Raw genomic sequence first — 21,048 nt, forward strand, 5'->3', positions numbered from 1 at the left:
GGCTGAGGTCTCTTAACTTCCTGTTAGTGATCATGATTGATTACAGCTGGTTGCTTCTCTGTGCCTTCATAAAAAGGGTTTGTTTACAGCACTCATTGGATTGACCAACACACAATAAAATGGGAAAGTCCAAGGAGCTTAGTGCAGATCTGAGAAAGAGGATCACACATGTACACAATTCCAGAATGTCTCTTAGAGCCATTTCTAAACAACTGTAAATTCCAAGATCAATTCAAACAATTGTATCCAAGTTATTGTGAGGTGTAGTCACTTTACCAAGCCACTTTGCTTCAAGAAAACCCAAACCGTCACCCTCAGCTGAAAGGAAATTGGTTTGGATGGTCAGGAGCAACCTGGGAACCACCATGGCACAGCCCTGCCATGAACTGGAAGCTGATGGATCACTGTCTACAGTTCAGATCACCATGGACTAAGAGGCTGCTATCCAAGAAATAACCCCCTGCTCCAAAACTGACACCTTCAAGCTTAACTAAAGTTTGAAGTTGATGACACGGACAAAGAAAAAACCTTCTGGATGATAGCTGTATGGTCAGATGAGACAAAGATTGAATTGTTTGGCCACAATGACTACTATGTACAGAGGGACACTGTACCAGCTGGTGGTGGTGGTAGGACCATCATACTCTGGGGATGTTTTGCTCACAGTGGAACTGGTTCATTGCACAAAGTGGATGGAATAATGAAGAAGGAGGACTACCTCAGAATTCTTCAGCATAAACCATCAGAAACTTGAACACGACTTGGGAGTTACAACAGGACAATGAACCCAAACACACATCAGAGCTGGTTGTGGAGGATAAAGCAGGTGAACATTAAGCTTAAAACAAGTCCTGACTTCAACCCTATTGAAAATGTATGGACCGTGCTTATAAGTCGAGTCCATGCCAAGAAAAAAAACTAATTTAATTGAACTCTACCAGTTCTATTACGAAGAGTCATGTAATATCCAACCAGAATTCTGCCAGAAGCTTGTTCATGGTAAACAAAAATGTTTGGTCAAGGTGAATTTTGCAAAGAGACATTTTACCCAAATATTAGGTGCGCTGTTTGTATATTTTTGACCCTGTGTTGATTTCAGAAAATCCAAAGAAAATTAAAACTTGTGCACCAAATTCTAGTTTTTTTTTTTTTTTTAATTAAAGGTCCCATGGCATGAAATTTTCACTTTCTGAGGTTTTTTAACGTTAAAATGAGTTCCTCTGACCTTCTTAAGTCACCCCAGTGGCTAGAAATTTCATAATGTGTAAACCAAACTATGCCCAACATTTGAGAATGGCGGGTCAAAACGGCGCGTTGATAAGCTCTTCCCTTTACTACGTCAGCAAGGGAGATGATCCCCACGCCCCCCCTCTGGATTCCCACCCACCGTATGGACTGCCCGCCCAGTTGTAGTGAGGAGACCATAGAGGACACAACAACAGGGCATCACCAAAGTGAGCGAAACATGGAAGTTGCGCTGTATATGGATGTGACAACACAGAAAAGAGTCTGTTTTTACTGCCGACGGGAGAGCCCCTGAAGACGCAGTGGCTTAATTTTATTTACTTCAATAATACGCCGTCGAGTCTACCTAAGACGGTGTATGTTTGTCGGAAGCATTTTCCTGAGGAATGTTTCCACAACTTGGGACAGTACAGGGCAGGTTTTGCACATCAACTGTCACTGAAGCCTGGGTCCGTACCAAGCATCCCTGCCGCATCAGCCAACAAGTAAGTGTATAACTGTTAAGTCATTTTGCCGTGTTTTAAAATCGGTGCGTTTGCAATGGCTACATTAGCTGTGCAGCTAACCGCTTCCTGCAGTTAGCCAGGTACTCTGCGCTACCTCTGTTATAATAGCCAATCAAAACAGTTTTTATAAAGACATCCACATTCTTTTTTTTAAGTCACTCATTCATTTTATTTGTTTGTTTGTTCAGTAAAAACCCAAACATTTGTTGAATTTATTTTATTTCCTCGCGTTGCACCTTAATGACGTCAGCGCGCGGTATTTTTCCCTGATTCTGGGCCGGGGTGTCATGAGTGGCAGAGCAGCTCCATCGCTGCGATCCATTGAAAGTCAGCCCTAGATCCAATCTTTTGTCGGGAGCCGAGGTCGCGCGGGCGGCCCTCCAGCGGCACCGGCCGCCCGTGGAGGCAGCGGTTCTCCCAGGGGCGAGTTGGGGGGGAGGAAACGGCAAAGTCCCCACTCCTCCATGGTAAAACTGCTCAGTTTTACCATGGGCCTCAGGCTGAAAAAAAACCGACAAAGTCCCAGTTTTACCATGGGCTCGAGTTGTACCATTTTTTTAGACAGGACGGACGGACCAGGGCATTCGCCCGCCTGGCCGTGCCCGACAAGGAGCGCTCTCGGCCGGCTTGGGAGGCAGACGGCAGCCCCTCCTGGAAATGCAGTTTTACCATGGGCCTTAGGCGGAAAAAAATGACAAAGTCCCACTGCTCAGTTTTACCATGGGCCTCAGGCTGAAAAAAAAGACAAAGTCCCAGTTTTACCATGGGCTCGAGTTGTACCATTTTTTTAGACAGGGCGGACGGACCAGGGCATTCGCCCGCCTGGCCGTGCCCGACGAGGAGCACTCTCGGCCGGCTTGGGAGGCAGACGGCAGCCCCTCCCCCTCCGGTACGCCCCCACCCTCTACCCTTCCCCGCCTCCACCCTTCCCCGCCTCCATGCTTCTCATTAGCAAAACGACGCACTGGGAAAAGGGCTGAAATGGGGCTTTCTTCCAGGAGGCTATATCTACGTTCCGAGGGTTCATTTCGAGAAAGGCTGCGGATATAACATCCGGAAGCCTCCACGATCCCGTTTAAAGCATCAACAAACCACCATGCCATGGGTCCTTTAAAGATGTATGCTGTACATTCTGTCACAGAAAAAGAACAGTTCAAAGAAATTACTGAAAGCCCAAATATTGCCATGATACTCATATCCAAGATGACATTCATGTCACTGTATGCAAACTTATGACCACAACTGTATGTAATCAGCTGTTGTTTTGGACAGAATCATAGAACATGTAAAACCTTTACTGAGAAGTAATCAAGTTGGATTCCGACCTGGAAGGAGTTGTGTCCAGCGAATACACATCCTCAGAAGAACTATGGAAGGCTTCCAAAATAATCAACTCCCACTTGTTTTCTTATTCATCAACTTCACTGATTTTTTTTTTTTTTTTAATTTCATCAACGGGCGGCACGGTGGTGTAGTGGTTAGCGCTGTCGCCTCACAGCAAGAAGGTCCGGGTTCGAGCCCCGTAGCCAGCGAGGGCCTTTCTATACGGAGTTTGCATGTTCTCCCCGTGTCCGCGTGGGTTTCCTCCGGGTGCTCCGGTTTCCCCCACAGTCCAAAGACATGCAGGTTAGGTTAACTGGTGACTCTAAATTGACCGTAGGTGTGAATGTGAGTGTGAATGGTTGTCTGTGTCTATGTGTCAGCCCTGTGATGACCTGGCGACTTGTCCAGGGTGTATCCCGCCTTTCGCCCGTAGTCAGCTGGGATAGGCTCCAGCTTGCCTGCGACCCTGTAGAAGGATAAAGTGGCTAGAGATAATGAGATGAGATGAATTTCATCAACAGGAAAAGTTTTCTGTGCTACATCACTACGGCATACCAGAGCCAATAGTCAGAGCCATCAGTGTACTGTACAACAACTTTCAGAGTGTTGTTATGACAGAAGGGAACCTCTCTAAATCATCCCAAGTAACACCCAGAGTACTACAGGGAGATGTTTCAGCCCCATTTCTCTTCATAATCCTCATTGACCATATGATGACAAATGTTACCATGGAAAATGGAAAATGAATCTGGATTCATAACACATCCTCACCAATCCAGACGCCACCCTTCCAAAGTTCTTAATGACCTTGACTTTGCTGACGATATAGCACTGTTAGAAAGTTCCATCTCCAGAGCACACAAACGACTAGGTAAGTAGGACATCTACTGCAGCAGAATGTCTGCGTTTGATTATCAATGTACAGAAGACTGAATACATGACCATCAGCTGCAACCCACAACACCCTCTCCAAGTGTATGGAGAAAACATCAAATATGGAAACAACTTCAGGTACCTAGGTTCAATGTTGGCATCTAGCTCCTCAGATTTATCTAGCAAGAAGGCACTCGCATGGTCTGCATTCTGGAAGTTGAAACAAATCTGGAGCAGTGTTGCCAGATTGGGCGGGTTTAGGTGCTTTTTGGCTGGTTTTGAACATATTTTGGGGTGGAAAACGTTAGCAATATCTGGCAACACTGATCTGGAGAAGCCCATCAGTCTCCATTGCAACTAAAAAAAATCAGGCTTTTTCACTCTACACTGTTCTCCTGTATGGATGTGAATCTTAGGTGATCTCTGGTGATACGGAGAAGAAAATCGACTCCTTTGCTCCATCATGCTACAATATTATGATAAATATCAAGCACACAGACCATGTCAGAAACACCAGGTTATATGAGCTGACCTACACAGAGCCTCTCATACATCTTGTAAGATCACGACAACTCTGGTTTCTGGGCCACATCTTAAGAATGCCAGAGGAAGAACCAAGTAGGAGGTCCGGCCTTTACTGCCCACAGCATGGCAAGAGGAAACCCGACCGACAAAGACTGTTATATTTCACTTCCATCCAGATTCAGCTGGGAGACAGTGACAACGTACGAGATCAAGATGCGGTGGTAAAACTTGCTGAGGACAGAATACGATGGAGAAACTTTGTGGTCACCTGACCGATGATGATATAATCAGGTGTGCTGTATATCCTTGTTATGTTTTTGACCCTCAAAGAAGCTTTTGGAAGTATTATAAAATATTTTGGGTTCTGGGTTTAGGTAACAAAAATGTTCATACCAATGCAGAGTGGTGGAGGATAATTCCAGCGCCGCACAGTTCCTGGCATACAGGTGATATGTGAAACTCCCTGCCAAGAAAATGACATGACAATGAATCGATTTCATCATTTGTTGATTAATCCATTAGTTTATTAATACCAGGCCACTTCGACAGCATTGTAATTCATGTCTCGTTCACCATGCACTTTGAACAGAGCTTTTTTGATCTTGTTTTTTGGCCGGAGCAGAAAAAAAAAAATAGAGAGACATGAGCCTCAAAGCCAAGCCCTCAAAGCATCACGCCATCACACAGAGCTTCAGAAATGCTTCTCGAGTGGTTATGTATTGAGTGGTAAACACTTAACCGGCTCACTTGTAAAGTATATCCAGGATCACACTGGAAGGATATGACGTTGTTCATCTGTAAACGCTCTCCCACTTTGAAACCATTCATCGGTATAACCGGTTCAGGACAGCTTGTGAGGGACACCGCTGGAAGAGGAAGGGAAGATATATCAGATATTAAGAAATTTCTTTATAGCATTCATTCTTTTTGTGTAATAAATTAACTGGAATGAGAATCAATATATTTCAGCAACAGTCTGCACACACACACACACACACACACTAGGTAACAACATTGATTTTTCCTATTGATTTTTTCCACTGATCATTAAACACCGCAAAAATGTTCCATCTGATGATGTAAGAGATTACTTCACTTAAATTAATCAGTGCAAATTTGTGCACATGACAATCCATTTGTGAATGTAATGAATCTTGTATCCTCAAACATCCACACACACATACATTTATAGTGTGTATCTATGATTATGATGATCTCATGTTTATTCAAGTCACTAGGGTTAGTTTGTGAACTAATTAATTAATTAATTAATTAATTAATTAATTAATTTAAAAAAGGTCGTACTTTCCGCTATCTATGGCTCTTTTAATAAACATTATACACTGCATTAGTTAACACTGACAAATGAAAAGATTCAGCATAAATAAATTATATACAGAGGTGCTTAAAAGTTTGTGAACCCTTTATAATTTTCTATATTTCTGCATAAATATGACTTAAAACATCATCAGATTCATACACGAGTGCTAAAAGTAGATAAAGAGAACCCAGTTAAACAGATGAGACAAAAAATATTTTATATTCTAGTTAACCACAAACATGTTTATGAAGGTGCTGGTTCATGCTGGCCATCATGGGCTTCATTTTACTCATTGATGGAACAAACGTTAAGTAATGCTGGCTGATTTTTTTTCCACTTATTTTGGTTTCTTGAAAAAAATACATGAGTTAATTATTTTGTGAAAGTTACTGATGGCTTTTCACCGCTGAAGTTCATGGTTTGCTCATGATAACTAGTATGTCAAAAAATGTAAGTAAAGAAAATGTAATATTTAACATAAAACAAATTAAACTGACTATTTTAAAAGGAAGATTTTTAAGATATTCAGATATCACATAAGCAGAAGTTCCAACAAAACTGACAATATAAATTCAAATCCTGGTATCTTACATACACTATATGGACAAAGGTTTGTGGACACGTGACCATCATATCCATATGTGCTTGTTGAGCCTATTCCATATTTAGTCCCCCTTTGCTGTTAAAATAACCTTCAATCTTCTGGAAAGCCTTTTTTTATTAGATTTTGAAGCTGTAGGGATTTGCACATTCAACCACAAGAACATGAGTGAGGTCAGGCTACTGATGTCAAGCAAGGAGGCCTGGGGTGCAGTTGACCACTCCAGTTTTGGCAAGCCATGTCTTCATGGACCACACTTTGTACACGGGGCATCGTCATGCTGGAACAGGTTTGGGCCTCTTAGTTCCAGTGAATGGAAATTGTAATGCTACAACATACAAAGACATTCTATACAATTGTGTGTTTCCAATTTTGTGGTAACAGTTTAGTGATGTGATATGTGTGTCAGATGTCCACATACTTTAGGCCATAGATTGTATCTGCTATTCTGTATAAAAGACATATGGGACACATAAGGTGGAGAATGCTCCCTGCTCTTACTCTTGTACTCCAGCCTGAAGCCGGCCGCTGATACGCTGATATCCGAGAAGAAGTGCAGATACAGCTGGTTGGACGTGCTGTTCAAAAGCGCTGGCACTGAGGTTCCTGGAAAGAAAGAGATTAAAATATGTTCTTGTTGTAAAAGCATGGCTATTCTTCATGGACCCCTGAGAGTCCCTGGAACCGGCTGTGAGAACCACTGGTGGAAAGGGACTTATTTTGTTTTACTTGCAAGTCAAAAGTGTCTCACACACATGCACACACAGTGTCAGCTTTGTGCTTTTTAAACTCTTGTGACAATTTGCTCAGCCCAAAAGAAAATCCCAACCTGAGAAAACCTAGTTCACACCCTGCAGTGCCTCAAGGCTGCCTGCACACACTATCTAAAGTATAGAATGTGTCCCTCTGATTACACACTTTCCGCCCCTCAAGACTGCAGTATTCATTCATTTAAAATTACAGATGTATTATTTACGGCGGCACGGTGGTGTAGTGGTTAGCACTGTCGCCTCACAGCAAGAAGGTCCGGGTTCGAGCCCCGTGGCAGGTGAGGGCCTTTCTGTGCGGAGTTTGCATGTTCTCCCCGTGTCCGCGTGGGTTTCCTCCGGGTGCTCCGGTTTCCCCCACAGTCCAAAGACATGCAGGTTAGGTTAACTGGTGACTCTAAATTGACCGTAGGTGTGAATGTGAGTGTGAATGGTTGTCTGTGTCTATGTATCAGCCCTGTGATGACCTGGTGACTTGTCCAGGGTGTACCCCGCCTTTCGCCCGTAGTCAGCTGGGATAGGCTCCAGCTTGCCTGCGACCCTGTAGAACAGGATAAAGCGGCTACAGATAATGAGATGAGATGAGCTGTATTATTTACACATTTACTTTCTGGGGCACTTTTAACATTGTTGTATTCAAGTTAAAAGTATAAACAAAACCTCATTTCTCTTAACGCATGACAAAAATATTCAGAGCCTGTAAAGTGTAACAGTATTTCATATACAAACAGAACAGCTTTAACTTTTTAAATACTTTATTGAAAAAAGGAATGTTTTTTTAACACTTTACATTGTACTGACTAAATAATATTAAGTAATGCACTTGTAAACATGACCACACACTATTGCATTTTTAGTGACTATTTCATATTATCTATTATCTTTCTAACATTATATATCAAGTAAAACTGAATAGGCTGAATTCCTGTTGATTTAAAAAAAAATAAAATAAAAAATCTGCATGTTCACTCATCCAGGCCTGACTGACATAATGAATCTTAATTCATACATACTAATTAAACAAATAAGTCAAGTCAACTTGTCAAATATGCTATATATGCTCGACACACAGCACAGATGAAATTTCAGTCCTCTCTGACCCACGGTGCAAACAGGCAATGCAATAAATAAAAACAGAATAACTGAAATAAACAATATAAACAGAATAAATTTTAACAGTATATATAAACAGTAAAAAATTTAACTTTTTATTATTTATTTATTTATTTATTATTATTTTTTACTATTATTGTTATTTTGTATTTATTTATTTATTTTCCTTGTTTATAATTGTAAAGCGTCCTTGGGTTTCTTGAAAGGCGCTATATAAATTTAACTTATTATTATTATTATTATTATTATTATTATTATAAACACTCTAGATAAGAAATAGACATAGACGAAACACACACACACACACACACACACACACACACACACACACACACACACACACAAATTGGAGCAAAAGGACATAAAATAAACAGTCAAGGGCACTTGAGGTATAGCAGGTAAACATGAAATAAGCAGTATAAACAATAAACTAATAGCGGAATAGTGCAAATGAGCGAGGTAAAGTGAAATGTGCAGTCCCTGAGTTCAGTGTGCAAATGAATGTTGAGATTATGTGTGTGTGTGTGTGTGTGTGTGTGTGTGTGTGTGTGTGTGTGTGTGTGTGTTGGGGGGGAACTGTGAGGGTGACATGATGTCAGATGCTGAAGGGGGGGCAGGGGGGTGTACAGGCAGAATCTGTGGCAGGGGGCAGAGGGGGGAGGAGGGGTAGAACAGGGAGGGAGTTGAGCCTCCTGACTACCTGGTGAAAGAAACTGTCCTTGAGCCTGCTGGTTTTGGCCCGGAGACTCCGTAGTCTCCTCCCCGATGGCAGCAGGCTGAAGAGGCTGTGAAATGGGTGGGTGGGGTCACCTGCAATCCTGATGGCTTTGCGGGTGAGGCGGGAGTTATAGATATCCATAAGAGAAGGGAGAGAGACACCAATGATCCTCTCCGCTGCTTTCACGATGCGCTGCAGAGTCTTGCAGCAGGACACGGTGCAGGCGCCGTACCACACGGTGATGCAACGGTCAGGATGTTCTTGATGGTGCCTCTGTAGAATGTGTGCATGATGGGGGCCGGGGCTTTTGCTCTCCTCAGTTTGCGGAGGAAGTACAGACGCTCTTGGGCTTTTTTGGCCAGTGATGCGGTGTTGTTGCTCCAGGACAGGTCTTCAGAGATGTGCACACCCTGAAACTTGGTGCTGCTCACCCTCTCCACTGCAGCACCGTCAATAGATAGTGGAGCATGCTGGGTGTGCACTCTCCTGAAGTCCACAACAATCTCCTTCGTCTTCTCCATGTTCAGGCGGAGATTGTTGTCCTTGCACCACATGGCCAAGAGGCTCACCTCACTCCTGTAGATTGTCTCATCACCATTGTTGATGAGACCCACCACAGTCGTGTCATCCACAAACTTAATGAAGAGGTTGGAGCTGGATGTTGGTGTGCAGTCGTGGGTCAGCAGAGTGAAGAGGAGGGGGCTCAGCACACATCCTTGTGGGGCCCCCGTGTTCAATGTAATGGTGCTGGAGGAGTTGCTGCCGACCCGTACAGTCTGTGGTCTCCCCATCGGGAAGTCCAGCAGCCAGTTGCACAGGGAGGTGTTAAGTCCCAGCTGGTCCAGTTTATGAATGAGCTGCTGAGGAATGATTGTGTTGAATGCTGAGCCAAAGTCTATGAACAGCATTCTGACGTACGAGCATCACCATCCATCCATTATCCGTAGCCGCTTATCTTGTCCGACAGGGTCGCAGGAGCCTATCCCAGCTGACTAGGAGTGAGAGGCGGGGTACACCCTGGACAAGTCATCAGATCATCGCAGAACTGACACATAGAGACAAACAACCATTCACACTCACATTCACACCTACAGTCAATTGTGAGCCACCAGTTAACCTAACCTGCATGTGTTTGGACTGTGGGGGAAACTGGAGCACCCGTAGGAAACCCACACAGACACTGGGAGAACATGCAAACTCCACACAGAAAGGCCCCCATTGACCACTGGGCTCGAACCCAGGACCTTCTTGCTGTGAGGTGACAGTGCTAACCACTACACCACTGTGCCACCCCTAAGGGAATACCACACTAACTAATTTACTGCTGACTGGCTTATATCTGTTATATGACTTGACCATTATTTGTTGGATTCTCGAATCCAATTGGTCAGAAGGTGTTGATTCATGTTGTATAGCACCAGGGCTCTGAAAGTAGAAACAACCAGAGAGAATGGAAGCGAAGGTATCTAAGGCTCGGACTTATAGGCATAAAGCACAATAAGACATTGCAAGGACACACAGAAAAAGCATGGTACACACACCAACCTATTAAGGGATAAACACAGTACACGTGAACACACTTAAATAACAAATCAGTGACAGAACGGGGTGGAGACATGACTATATCCAAAACAATAATGCATGGCAAAACATTAACAAAATGCATTCATCATCCTAGCAGTTGTGTTGCATGTGGAGAGGGGGGATTCATGACAAACTAACTGTTTTCTGATGTACTGCAACATTAAATGTAACTATAAAAACATGCAATTGTTGGAAAATTGCTTTAGTGCATGATGGATTATATACAAAATGCTACTCGAAAATAATCAGTGTCAGTGTCATGCTTAAAGGGTGGTGTAATGTTGGGCCACATCACACCACCCTTTAAGCATTTTTACCTCACCTGCAACGGAGTCAGCGGGGCGAAGTATTGTAATCAGTGAGGTTTGTTTGTGTGTCTGTCTGTTAACAATCTAGCGTCTAGATGGTTGCACCGATTGACTTCACATTTTCAGGGTAGGTGGGCAATGGTCCGTAGATTACATGATTAAATTTTGGGGGTAATCGCGTCAAGGTGAAGGTCAAGGTCACCGGAAAGGTCAACCTTTCGTTCAAAATAACATATTTTCCATTATAACTCAAAAACAGTTGCCAGTAGACAGATGTTTACTATTATGAGCATACAGGAACTCCCATATGGCCTTTCATTTGGCGCCATGGTCTTTGACCTTGAGTGACCCTGAAAGGTCAAACTCAAGGTCACGGATTTTCAGAGGGCTGTAACTTGAAAACGGTTGATGATAGACAGATATGTACCATTATCAACTTATAGGAAGTGCCATATGGGCTTTCATTTGGCACCATTATCTTTGACCTCGAGTGACCCTGAAAGGTCAAGGTCATGGGTTTTCAAAGGGCTATAACTTTAAAATGGTTCATGATAGCCAGATGTTTACCATTATCAACATATAAGAAGTCCCATATGGGCTTCCAGTTGCCGCCATGACATTTGACCTTGAATAACTCTGACATGTCAAACTCAAGGTCATGGATTTTCATAGGACTATAACCTGACAGCTGATGATTGAGAAATATTACCATTATCAACATACAGGTATAAAATAAGTGCTGCTGGGCGAAGTTTGTTTTGCCTGGCAACGCTTGTCCCACAACAGTACACTTGTATATTTTGTCCTTTCATAATGCCATAGCTTTTTGTTGTTTGTGACAATAAATGCATTACTTTTGAGCTGACCTCTTCAACTCCCAGGACCTTTGGGTTCATATGTACATTCCTCATTCTGGTAACATGTTTTTCCTATTCGTTTCCATTCATTTACTGAGTAGTTTAAGTCAGTTCCTGAATATTAAAGCTTAAGACGCAGAACTCAATAATAATCTGAGGCTTTAAAAGGTTATTAAAAGTTAATGTGAGGTTATTAACATTTAATGTAAAGTAAATTTTGCTATATAGCTTCCTTGACAATTGCTGCCAAATGACAAAGTTGAATTAAAAAAAAGGTCAAATGTTGCAGTCTAAATTAGAAATGAACAGTTATCCCACTTTAGTGGGATATTGAGATTGGCAATAATAAATAAACCTGCGTGTTGAAAGAGCGACCCACCTGAGAAGCTCCCCAGCATGGAGTCAGTGTTGTCACCCCCGTCAAACACCTCCAGCGAGTCCCAGTTCTGCTCAGTCACAAAACTGATCACCTGGATCTGCCGGAGACAATAGAGAACACACTCAGGTTCTGTTAGCATGGAGCATCAGCTAATTGGATGGTGACTCACAGCTCTCAGTGTGGAGTGGAAAAGTTTTGGGCGAAATGACAGGCAGATAGCTTTAAACCACATTCTTGAAATCTAAAAACAGATTCCCCCTCTTCTTCCTGCATTGTATAACCTCGAAAGAAGCCATTTCTCTCGCTGACTTGTCAATGCACAGCCCAGTAAATATTTTGTCAGGTATCTATTTTCACCTCATCCTCAAACTGACTGAAAAAATGGATACTGCACTGGCATTGCTGTAACTATCTCTGGGATATTGTCATGTTTCATCAGTCTCTGGTAAATTGCTGTGTTTATTTGTGCTACTCAGCTTTAAAATGTGAGGAGTGTACTGTATGCTGAGATTTTTCCCCACAGTCTGCTTCGAGTGCAGAGCATAGGAAAATTCACAAAGTTTATGATAGGCTTCTTCCATTTCTATTTTTCTTCTTCACTCTTTTTCCAAACACATATCAGTAACACTTTACCATCTAATATTTTAATAATAATCCATCCATTATCTGTAGCCGCTTATCCTGTACAGGGTCGCAGGCAAGCTGGAGCCTATCCCAGCTGACTATGGGCGAAAGGCGGGGTACACCCTGGACAAGTCACCAGGTCATCACAGGGCTGACACATAGACACAGACAACCATTCACACTCACATTCACACCTACGGTCAATTTAGAGTCACCAGTTAACCTAACCTGCATGTCTTTGGACTGTGGGGGAAACCGGAGCACCCGGAGGAAATCCATGCAGACACAGGGAGAACATGCAAACTCCATACAGAAAGACCCTCGTCGGCCACTGGGCTCGAACCCAGGACCTTCTTGCTGTGAGGTGAGAGTGCTAACTACTACACCACCGTGCCGCCCCATAATAATCATTATTATTATTATATAACTTGTTTAATTATATACACATATTTAATACATGTATTTAACAAATGTTCTGTATACTTCTACTTCGAAGTATAATAATACTAACTATTATTAGTATAAATACGGAGGTGATTATAGAAAAATTGTGTGCTGATTGGTCAAGAAATTCGGACTATTTCTCAATAATCACCTTAAGCAACCCAGCAAAATGGTGTCCAATTGCTTCATCAGCGTTTTTGAGGAAGAATTATAAATTATGAAAGAAAATGCTGTTCCTAAAAGCACTGAAGATGCTATGAAGTTTGATCTAAAATTATTCAAAGGTCATGTGGAATTGTAATTTATTTTATCTACTTCAAAACAAAGAATTTTATGTGAGTCAGCACAGATACGTGACACAAGTCTCCATTACGTTTGCATACTACTTTTGAAGCCTGAAATAATTTTTTTTTTTAAATAATTACCTGCATATTTATACTAAAACAATTATCTGCCTCAGGCTCAGTGAACATCGGTGATTATTCCATCCACATTCACTGGATATGAGCAATCACAATGGCATATCCCATCCGAAAAAGCTAAATTCAGAATAAGGCCAAATTTGGAATATACAAACAGAATATGCTATTTACATGACCAGAATATTGAAAAGCAGAATTTTATTATATTCAGAATAATCGTGGATTATTCTGTCCCCATTTACTGGATATGAGCAATCGCACGCTCTGATTGGCTACTCTACTACTAAGCTATCAGCTCATATACTGTGAGTAGAGAAAAACAAAATGGCAGAGCATGTTGCTGAACCAACTGAGGACGAAATAAAAAACTTTACTCAAAAACAAAACCCCCAAAAATACAAAAAAGGCAACAAATTATGGAATAAAAGTATTCAATGGTAAGAAATTATCTTGTTTTATTTTTCAAGAACTATTATTATAGCATTTTTCACAAATTGCTCCTGTCATTTCGCCAGTTTGATTACATTCTAAGTGGACATGATTTTGTCGGACGTTTTGGATAAAGGTTTTATTGATTGAATTTGCAAAAAATAAAACTAAAAGTGCTCTGTTTCTCAAAATCCAGTGATTGTGGATAGAATAAAACAGTTATTCCACTCAATCTCATTGTACATGGCTTATAGCCAACTCAGCGCTATGCACTTCATCGGCTATCAGCTCACGTATGACTTGATTTCGTGGAATAAGTGTGAAATATTAACTCCCATTTCATCTCAGTTATTATTCACCGATATTCACCTCGCCTTCAGTGAATAATTGTTAATTAATAATAATGATGATTACTACTACTACTACTACTACTACTAATAATAATAATAATATCAGTAATACATTTCCAAAATCTCTGTACACTATCATCAGAATTTTATCTTTCTTGGGACAAGCTGTAGCATTTCAACAGCCCCATCTTATCATCAGCATTAGACCTATATGACTAGCTGTAACAGAAAAAAAGAAAGATACTTTTTGCAGACAGGCAACAATGAGATCAAGCTGAGCTCAGATGGCCTTCCTTACCTTTTCTGTATCATTTCTTATCCATCCCTGTCACTCACTGACATCTTCCACTCCATCAGCATTTCACTTTCAATCTCTATTACTGCTTAACCCCTCCCTTCTCATCAGTCCTTACCAGTCTCTTTGAGGATCATGGACTCTACATGCTTTTTGACTTCCTGTTAGATATAAACTGTGCTTTGAAGCTGTAGACCATAGTTACATAGTTGAGTCGAAAAGTTTGCACACCCCCAACAAAACAACAAACATAACAAATAATGCAAAAAAAAGGTGTAAGCTAATATACTGTATTAACAATGAAAAAATGAACGTGTCTTTAAAGTGCATATCACGGGGAAATTCAGGAACAAGATCAATGTAATTCTCCTATTTTATATTAAACTTTGGTCAAATATCTGTCACATTTTGCATTTTGTGCAATTTTTTTTTACCTTGCGCAATACCAGAAAAATTCAGTTGAAATCAAGCCATTTGAGGCGAATTGGTCCGCATCTGAAAAAACGTGGCATTTGGATTTCCCAGGAAACATTGATTTTCGTGACGTCGCGTGCGGGACGCCTCCTTCTGAATCCTACGTCAGCGTTGGTTTGTTTATGAGAAAACGACCTGGTGGTTTTCTGCAAATTTCTTCAACGTTATCGCGTAATTATTAAAATGGTTAACAGATGTATCGTAGGAGGGTGTCGCAACACCAATCTTGATGGGATTAGTACTCATCGTTTCCCAAAAGACCGGACAATGAGAGAGAAATGGGAGTGCTTGGTCTACACAGGCTGTGCACTGAAACTGTGCAAAGCTAGCGCAGCCTGCTGGCGCTTCCGCAGGTAACGTCACGAATCTGGCTCCAGACTCCCTTGGGATTTTTCCAGATGTGTTTTGTTTTTTTCTGCTGTAGACAGATAGCCTTGTGCAAAATTACCCTTCTGGATGAGTGTGTAAAGGCACATGCTTTCATATAAAAAAAAAACTAAATTAGTCCAGGATATGCACTTTAAAGACTTTTTCATGTCTACTACTTGATTTTTTTTTTTCAAATCAATCTCAGTTTATTTCTCTTCTGCTCTTTGGAAATGTCCTTGCGTGTTACTTATTTCTGAATAATGTCTTTCACTGTTTGCAATAAAATGCTTAAAACATTTCATCATCATTTTTCAACTCTGTCAAAATGCTTAGAATTTCTGTATTTAGCTGTTTTCGTGATCCCATTAACTCTTCACAGTAACTCTTCAGATGTTTGAGCCTGTTTGAACTTTTAAATAAGGCTTAAATAAGGCTTAAAAGTAAGCATGTGCTATTATACACCTTGATGAGGCATACTTAAATTAACTTGAATGCCAATGGGGATGCAAACTTCTGAGCTTGTTAATAAAACTAAATGCTTACATGGATTTGGTTGCTCTAAGGCCACATTTTTATGGGTTTTCAACAGGAAACACCTGTAAATGAACATGAGGTTTTGTTGTTAAGGCCATGTGTGAAGCGACATCAAGTTACTGTACGGTTTGTGGACAGAAACGCTAATGAGAGTCAGCATGTTTTGTTATTTTGCTGTAAATACAACAAAATTCCACACAGACTTCAACTGCATTATTTTTAATGAGCATAAGCCTTTGCATCTGGGTACAGAATGTTCTTCAGTTTGCACCAGAATTTGCTCAAAAACATTTCCATTCTGCATCATTCGGTCAGTATAAAACACAGTATGAAGAATAAATGTACTAAACTGTACCTTGTCACCTTTATTTAGAAGACCAAGAGGACGTGGTGTACATAAAAGTCACTTTAATAAATAGGTCCATAAGTGAATCTTATGGGTCACTTGTCGAAATGAAAAATGTACCTTTTTTTCACAAAGTGCTGGAACAAATACCGTGTATCTACTGAGCTTATAGTAGCTGGAGATTGTTCTTGTTCAAAGGCTGTATCTCTCCTATGTACAGGACTGTGTGAAGAAGATGAGCAAGTAACAGCGTTGCACAATATAGATAATCCAGGCAAGGGAGTAAATGGTTTATATGAGTCTGCCCAGCTGCCAGGAAAGATCACAAAACACTTTATAGCCAAACTGAAGGTGCCATGGAGGCAATATTGGACAGAATTATGAAGCATGATGGCAGGAATTAAGGGTTTTAGAGATACTGGTTGAAATCCTAGAATGACGGACATCTGTACTTCGTCTGGGAGATTTTACACTTTCATAAACTGCACAGATAGTAAAAAAAAAAAGAACCTGAAGTATGGCACTGCACTCAGTATGAAATGGCTAAATAGGGACAAACTTACAGTATTTATTATTTACTATAGGTGCGGTCCATTTTGAAGTGGCAGAGCCTAATCTAGGAATTTGAAAATAGGGGACAGATCCCTCACTAATTGTAGAAACAGGGAACAGAAAATATTAACATGGGTAAAAATATCCCTCATTTGTTCCAGTTAGTGGGGACAGAAAAATAAGTAATACATTGGTAGATATTTTCAAGAATACATCTATAAACAGAACAGTTTTATTAATCTTTACTTTTAGAATATTATTAACATAATACTAAATTGAACTTTCAACAAGAAAAATTAAACAAATTACTCAAAAAAAACACCCTAGCAATCATGTAGAATGTGTAAGATTATCAAGACTACAAAAATGCAGAAAAATAGGCTTTACTTATCCAAATGCACCTGTTGGTTCAAAAGTTAAAGTGCAGAGAACCTCACAGCACAACATGAAGTTACCTTAAAATATAATATAAATGCCTCAGCTTTCATGTAAGAAAAAAAAAAACTATTAATACTAGTACTGTGTGCAGGCAGTCTCTCCTGAAGACTAAATTAAACAATAATTATAAACTAATAAAATAAATGGCTCAGGCTTCATAGAAGAAAAAAAAACAATTTGAACAGAATCTCACAGTACGATGCTGAAGCTGCCTAAACAATGGAAAATAAAATACCATTTTGGCAAAAATGTTGGCATCCATTAATTTCTTGTATTAAGTAAAAAAAATAAATAAAGTGCACACAGTGCTTCACTGTAAACATAACACACTTTCAGTAACAGAATTTAAGCCTATAAACACTGACTCGCACATCATACAATGTTGCCAGATACTGCTGACGTTTTCCAGCCTAAATATGTTCAAAGCCCGCCAAAATGCCTTAAAACTACCCAATCTGGCAACACTGCGCACATGCTGCTTCTCTTGAACGTATACACGGAAGTAAGGCGGAAGGTAGTTTGTCGGCGTCACCGCAAGACGACTCCAACGATTGGTCAAATTTGTGGGAAAGTTGCAGTGATTGGATAGAATTGCAACACCGCCCTGAATTCGCGGGGATTGGTTGAATTTGCATTGATGTTGCAAATCACGAAATCCTGGAGGGTCTGAATGTTATGTTTGGATGAGACAGAACGATATGCCATGTGTTTTGGGGTATTTTTAAAACACTTCACACGATTGGTTGAGATACACTGTCTTCCGGTTCAGTGACCAATGATATAATAGTTCACAAAACTGTTTTACCCGCTAAATAAACCATTCGGAATACTTCGGTCCTTTCCGATATTTTCCGATAGGTGTGTAAACAACGTTATATTTACCGCAGTGCTTGCTAGCTGTTGCTGACAAATTGATACGCACAAGATTCAGTAAAACGCGACTCTCTACTTATTAATGCGCGACAAAATGAATAGATACGCGATATCACTCTCGCGCCCAAAAAGTGGATGTGCGACAGACAGATAAAAAATGCGTATTATCGCGTATTACACGCCCTAGATTAGGCTCTGAGTGGTACCTCAAATGAGGATATGACCATGGCAGACTTTTGTAGGTTCGAAGCATTTACTTGGGAAGGCCATTGAAATAGTTATTGTTGAAGAGAACAACTGATGGATATTTTGGACACTGATGGATGCTACTGAGATACTTTGTCCTGTTTATAAACCAGTGACTAGCTAGACTAACTAGACTTACTCTTTTCACATCATATTTTATAATACATATGTAAACAATGTTTGTAAATAAAAGGAATAAAAAAGACAAAAAAGCATTAAAAGTTACTTTACAAAATCAGAGTGAACTGTATGGTATGTTTACACCAGAAGCGGCAGCGAGAGTATTAAAATTCGCTCTGGCTGCTCTACCAGTGATGCTGGGAAGTTTGTAGAAGCTTTGTGATGTTGATGAAACAGGCAGCTACACGTTTGTTTGGAATGCTTCATCTTGCAAACTTTATTTAAAGGGGCTGCAAAGTAAACAAACATGTCAACCGGTATCTTTGTGTCGACGAACCACAAGTAGGGTGTTAGATAACCTCATGAAATCTTTTAAATGTGAAGGTCAGAAATTGATCAATGAAGGAAAATAATGAATAGTTATACTTCCATGTTTGGTAAGAACGTAACCCAACCACATAATTTAAAAAGCTATTGGTGTGGTATCACATTTGTGTTGATGCTAACTGTTAAGTCAAATTTCAACATGCAGTTTATTCGTTTATTTATTTATATTTCTGTACGCAAACAGGGACACGTCATGAATAATGGGGAAACCCACCATCGCAATTATTAAAGCTAGACGGCCTTTCGATTTCATAAAAGCAGTGAAATTTATTTCCCTCTGAAATTTGGTCATTGTGATATATGTTTATTTCTGTAATATCTCACAAAATATCAGGCCATTCTGTGGCTGGGAAGTTATTTAATTTGATGGGTCAAGCAGACAGAGGAAGTCTGTGTGCGTATGTGCACGTATGCACAGGTTTACCTTCTTTTTTTTTCTTCTTTTGGGTTTTACGGCAGCTGGCATCCACAGTGTTGCATTAATGCCATCTATAGGTTTACCTTGACCGTACACTGACAGTTACATCATTCTGTCGCTAAATGAACAGCTGATCACACCAAGGTGCTCGCTGACCGCCGATATTTATTAGTTTGGTCTGGTGTTTCCTTTCCTTCACAACATAACATCTTTTTGTCTCGCTTTCCATTACTGTAGTCAGTCTTTCATGTTTCATTCACACACTCACGTCCTCCATTTTTCTCTCCTGTTTCAAATTTGTATCCCACAATGCCTTGCGCGAACAGGGAAAGCCCACCATGTGATGCATGACGTAGTATCTTGAATTGGGTCATGGTGAAGCAGAAAAAAAAAATAGCAGAGAATTTAGGGCCACATGGCCCTAAATTCATTAATGGTTCTATTTAAAATAAATAAATAAATAAATAAAATTGGAAGTCTGTGATTCGAATTCAGTAGCTTTTGGTCCACTAAACAAAAATAACTGAGTGTCAGGGAAAATTCTTTTTATGACCTACACTTGAAAAATCTGAAAGGCCTTTAATTTCTCCTCCATTATACTTAGGAACGGTCTGAACGCAACCAAAATTTAGACAACTGTGCTCTCTAGTATTCTTTAGCATTGAGCACTTCTAAATTCTGATTGGTTGCTGCTGCTGCGTGTCATTGCATTACATGAATTGCATTTAGCAGATGCTCTTATCCAGATCAACATACAACATACCCAGAGCAGTCTGGGGAGCAGTTGGGGTTCGGTGCTTTACTCAAGGGCACTTCAGCCATTCCTGTTGGTCTAGGGAATCGAACCGGCAACCTTTTGGTCCCAAAGCTGCTTCTCTAACCATTAGGTGATGGCTTTCCCATCATAGCTCATGACCATAACATTTCCTGGATTTCAACTTCATTCTGATGCCCTCACCATCCAAGACGCGCCACCAACAGTCATGCTGCTGCTGCTGCTCGCTGCCGAGAAACGCTGGATCGTATAGAAAACGAACGACTGCCGCTTGTTTTGACGCTCTCGCCGCGTTTTGTGTGAATGCAGGGTAACATGTTTAAAATAAATAAATAAATGAATGAATGAATAAAAAAAAAACTAGCAATGGCGTAGTAAAGTGTTTGCGAACAAAGCAATCATTAATTGGTCTAGTTTACGTAAGTGTTAGTAATTGTACATCAGTAAACACTGGTTTAGGTTTCAAAAACTGGTGTCACTTTCTACTCCTATGTAACCGAATATGAATACATTACTCTCATTAAATAACTAATGTGTTCTAAATCGATACAAATACAGACACAAACTAGAGGTGCTCTATTCAGTCTTTGTAAACATTTGCAAGCTTGTAATATTTTTAAATATTTGTAAATTGTCAAGGAAATTACAGTTCACAGGGAATGAGCAGTTGTGACTCACTGGCTAGGGCTCTGTATTACTGATTGGAAGGTTGTGAGTTTGAATCCTGCTCCTGCAAATCTTACATGGCTGGCTTCCTAGTGACCATAGTGCACTACGTAGGTTGTACCGGTAGAAGCCATTATGTCTTTCCATGGAGTGAACATATATGTAG

At 40.5% G+C, this 21,048-nt stretch overlaps 1 protein-coding gene across 1 annotated transcript in view; it reads right to left on the reverse strand.

Annotated features, from left to right (window-relative positions):
• Window positions 1-21,048, reverse strand: part of csmd2 (CUB and Sushi multiple domains 2) — a 755,566-nt gene that overhangs the window by 129,839 nt on the left and 604,679 nt on the right. Inside the window, exons 36-39 of the mRNA XM_060942244.1 lie at window positions 12,121-12,217; window positions 6,896-7,000; window positions 5,220-5,338; window positions 4,866-4,935 (exon numbers count right to left, since the gene is read on the reverse strand). Of these exons, the coding sequence (XP_060798227.1) occupies window positions 4,866-4,935; window positions 5,220-5,338; window positions 6,896-7,000; window positions 12,121-12,217 (391 nt within the window). The remainder of the gene's footprint in view (window positions 1-4,865; window positions 4,936-5,219; window positions 5,339-6,895; window positions 7,001-12,120; window positions 12,218-21,048) is intronic.

The sequence above is a fragment of the Neoarius graeffei genome, chromosome 16 (genome assembly GCF_027579695.1).
Source record: "Neoarius graeffei isolate fNeoGra1 chromosome 16, fNeoGra1.pri, whole genome shotgun sequence".
Taxonomy (NCBI): domain Eukaryota; kingdom Metazoa; phylum Chordata; class Actinopteri; order Siluriformes; family Ariidae; genus Neoarius; species Neoarius graeffei.